The sequence below is a fragment of the Brassica oleracea genome, chromosome C4 (genome assembly GCF_000695525.1).
Source record: "Brassica oleracea var. oleracea cultivar TO1000 chromosome C4, BOL, whole genome shotgun sequence".
NCBI classification, from domain to species: Eukaryota; Viridiplantae; Streptophyta; class Magnoliopsida; order Brassicales; family Brassicaceae; genus Brassica; species Brassica oleracea.
Genome location: NC_027751.1, coordinates 3,563,099 through 3,567,416, shown reverse-complemented (window position 1 = coordinate 3,567,416; position 4,318 = coordinate 3,563,099). Strand labels below are relative to the sequence as shown.

General features: G+C 35.7%; 1 protein-coding gene across 2 annotated transcripts; it reads right to left on the bottom strand.

The window, feature by feature from the left end:
• Nucleotides 1-1,972: 1,972 nt before the first annotated feature.
• On the bottom strand, nucleotides 1,973-3,279 carry LOC106339891. 2 transcript variants are annotated; one of them, XM_013778755.1, is made up of 5 exons: nucleotides 3,128-3,279; nucleotides 2,929-3,053; nucleotides 2,730-2,800; nucleotides 2,560-2,646; nucleotides 1,973-2,482 (listed from the first exon to the last, which is right to left on the bottom strand). In XM_013778755.1, the coding sequence occupies exons 2-5, from the start codon at nucleotides 3,035-3,037 to the stop codon at nucleotides 2,171-2,173; spliced, it is 579 nt and encodes a 192-aa protein (XP_013634209.1). In that variant the 5' UTR covers nucleotides 3,038-3,053; nucleotides 3,128-3,279; the 3' UTR covers nucleotides 1,973-2,170. The 2 variants fall into 2 exon arrangements, with proteins under 2 accessions (XP_013634209.1, XP_013634211.1); XM_013778757.1 differs by having other exon boundaries at nucleotides 2,929-3,022.
• Between the last annotated feature and the right edge of the window lie 1,039 nt (nucleotides 3,280-4,318).

The following is a 4,318-nucleotide window of genomic DNA, read 5'->3' as shown; positions in this document are numbered from 1 at the left end:
GTTTACCTTTTACACCACAAGGATACCGTGAGAGAAAGGGAGTGATCCGCGGATTGAGGTGGTTGAGAGAGAGGTGGAGGAGCTGGCCGGAAAACCGTGAGAGGGATAGACTTGGCCGGCGGAGCCAGGCTGAGGGCCGGAAGAGATGGCCGGAAAAGAGATGATCGCCGGCGGATGGGATTGCTCAGGTGGAGAGAGTCTCGTACTGATAACGTGTTAAGATTTGAGAGAAGATTTGTGGGAATGTGTTTTATATTTCTTATTGCTTACACCACTATATATAGTGGTTTATACAAGGTGGTGTAAAAGGGAGAATTGATTACAAAGATACTCTACATAATGACATGATTAAACTCATAAAGACATAAAATTGAATGAGTCTTCCATGTGGCTGGATATAAACCCCCAATGGACTCTAGTCTTAAACTTGTATGATCTATGTTATGGACCATCCACTTCATGATTCATAAAAGGATATGACTAGTCGTTCGTTTAAAAATAATTAATTACTACTGATCAAATCGCTTAGACAAATTAAATTGGTCAAAATGACTAACTTAATTTGGACTATCTTTTTTCGTCAGCCAAAAAAATGAACAAGATCATCATAACAATATACCATTTACATACATGAACATATATATGTCTATTAGCGCAGACGTCCAGTAATTTAATTTACATAAACATGACTTGATCACGTTAAAATGTGGGATTATACGGCTCCCGTTTATCCAACTTGGTAAATTTTCATACGTCTAGTAGCTGGTTTTTCATCTTCTAACTTTGTGGCCGGTGACTAGTAGTATACAAGTGTCGCTTATACCAGTTGACAAAGAAGGTAACATTTCCTACTTTACTCCTATTTTTAGAAAAGATGTATAAATACTTACAAGAGTGTTACCATCTAATGTCGCAATTCAGGATACGTACAATGGTGGAAACAAATGGACGGCGAGGCGTGATGGGAATTAAAGTGATTTGTCATCATAATCCATCACATATTCTTTGGCACGATCAGCATAAAGCACTCACTCAATCACGCAAAATCAATAGTTGAGTTTATAGTCCACGACTTTCAAGTTTCAAAATTTTCAACATAAAGCACTAATTCACGTAAAATCACATCATTCCACTGGGGAGGAAAAAAATCCAATTAGGCCCGAACAATAGTTGAGTAATAATAATTCACGACTTTGAAGTTTCAAATCTTCAATCATTATTGATGTTAACCCCAAATCCATCCAATGGTGTGACGTTACAGCCTTTTTGGCTAAAGATAAAATGAAATTCAAAAACGTTATTGACATGAAAGTGTTATAAACTAGAGAAAAATCATGTGATGATTTTCTCGCTTTTTCCTTGGCCGAAATCCAAAATAAGTAACGCGCAAAGTTTTTTTTGGATTTTTTTCAGTTTGGAGAATTGGATAAAATCAAAAGGCAATGATGAGATGATCTAACATAACAATCGACTCTTTCTATAGATGCTGGGCCAAATTCCACAATCATCTCTAAAAGTAAAGCAATTTTTTTCCGACTGCAAACACCATGATTTATTAATTCGTAAGGAACATACTAGCTTTTTGAGCTAGCCATCCCGGAATTTCAGAGTTTACATGGGAGAAAATAGAGTTTTGCAAGCGAGTTCTTTTTGCAAAGAGGTCCCACTCTTACATTTCGCTCTCTGGCAATGAAATAAATTGAAAATTCTTCCATTCTGAAACCATGGCAGGCTAATCATCTTCATCGTTAATCAGCAAAAAAAAAAGTAATTTTCTTCATCGTTAATCAGCAAAAAAAGTAAAGCAATTATAATAAACAAGGATGGATATATTAGTTCACTATCCCATAAATTTTGCTTTTGGTATCCTAGAAATTAAGTGTCCTAATATTGGATCATGCAATATATTCAATCATCCGTATGATGTATGATGTTTACGTTTATATAGAAATCTTGTACTTGCAAACGATAATACTTATGATTCACGACAACTTTTGTAATTTGGAAAGTTGATTACAAAACATGATTCAAGAAAGTTGAAACTAGGAGATATGACACATCATACATTTCTTAATGTGTAAACTCATCTATTAGATGAAGATCATTGTGCCATAATGTTTTCCTATTTTCTCCAGTCATATCAAAATTTTGTTTACAAAGCTAACAGAGATCACTTGCTTCTCCTCTTACCACCTCCTTTCTTACCTTTCTTTCCTTTCTTCTTCTTCCCTTTCTTCTCTCCTCCACCTCCTAGCTCTCCTCCCATGCCTCTGGACTTGCTTTTGCTCTTACCGAAATTGAAATCTCCGTTTGATGAAGAAGAACCAGAACGTAGTAAATCCTTAACATCAAGAACACCACCTCTGAAATTCCCGAAAGTCGACTTCAGGACTCTATCCTCCGGCTTACGCTTCTTCTCTGCAGGCTTCTTCCTACTCGCACCACCACCAAGCGGTCCTCCAAATCTGCCAAAAATCAAATTCTGCAGAACACAGTAGCAGAGAGTGAGAGTTAGACTTAACGTTCATAATGTGAGGTTATCTAAAAAAAAGCTTAAACCTGTTCCACCATCTTCTCCTCCCTTTCTTTCTGCTTCTTCATCTGCACTCTCGCTACACTGAGTGGTAGCCTCTGTTTCTTTTGAGGCTAACCAAAAAAAAAAAAAAAAAGATTTGCCCATCTCGTTAAAAATTGTAACTTTGAGATGATTGGAGAATTAAAAATCAAACCTTTCCACCAAGTTCGGTGACTTTCTGATTCTCCAAGGCCTTCTTATCCTTCCATGTCATATGCTTGATAGCTTTTATAACATTTAAGAAAGATCAGTTAATGACAACATCAGTGATCATGTCTGAGTGCTAAATATGGCAACAATGTCTTATTCAAGCAGCCTACACGAAGTTCAGACAAGAGAGAGAGTGTTTTTACCAAAGTGCTGAACATCTTTCATAATATTCTTAAAGCTCATGTTGGGATCAACGGCATCATCATCATCCATGGCTTGTTTGTTCTTCGCCATTGGCTTGCGATTATACATGTTTTGTTTTGGGTTTCTGAAACAGACAAGACAATAGAAAATTCGAGATTTTGGTTTGAATCAATCGGAGTTAGAGATTCAGACACGAACCTGAATGCGAGAAACCACGATTGGTCGAAGAAAGCTTTGCTTGAAAGAAGGAATATGAGAGCGGCGCAGGATGATGATGTTTATGTCGGAAAGGGTTTTAGGGTTTGCCAATTCCTATTTTGTTGGTTATATTAAGCTCCTAAAACACACGAGTGATTAGCAGCTAATTGCTGAAAATTACGATCGGTCTAATATTTATTTATTTTTTCGGTTCGTTTACGTGAGGTGGGCTTGGGCCTTATTGCGCTTAAGCTTTATTAGGCTTATTGAATCTCATGAAAAATATACATGATTATTACCTACGCTATTGGTAATCAACAAGATCATCTCAGCTCTGTTCTGCTAAGTTTTCATCATCTCCAATATTACAGTAATTTTTTTATCCCGAATAGTAAAGGTTGCTACATAAATGAAGGTTGTAGATATTGAGATATATTGAAATTATATGTTAGTTGTAGACTAAGGGTCCGACTGGTGACCATCCGGGAAACAAGAGGAACGAATAAAAAAGGAATGTACGGGAATAAAATACCAGGAATGAAAAGGAATGATTATTCCTTATCAAATTTGACAAGGAATAATTTTGTTCTTTAATTCTCTACAAAAAAGGGAATGAAAGGGAATGAGAGGAAATTATTATTCCTTGTGAATGGTAATTTTTTTTAGGAACGTTAGGAAATGCATTATTCCTCGTCGTTCCCTGGTCACCATTCATACCCTAAGATTGTAAATATTATTTATTAGTTTTAAGGTTTTTTATATGTAGTACAAAGTGAACAAGAAATAAAAGATCTCTATTATTTTTTGTTCGCTTTTATAAAGAGATCGCTGGGACTACATACACAAAACCCTAAAACTAATAAGGAATATTTACAATTTTAATCAATAACTATTGTATAATTTTAGTCAAAGAAAACTATTGTGTAATTTCAATGTATCTCAATAGGTTGTGTTCCTCGTGTCGCATCCATTATTGTTCTAGTACTATATGAACTGTTTATATGCGCTTCCATATTTGATTTGCTAGCAGGGCACGTACGGTTTAAACGTATGCAATTCTTTCTTCTGAGTTTATAATTTTCATTTTTTTTCATGAGACCCATGATACTTTCTGTTTCCTTGATGTTGCACCCAATCAAAACCTTGCTATTATGCTGTTAATTTTAGTGCAAACTTGAATAAGTAACTGGA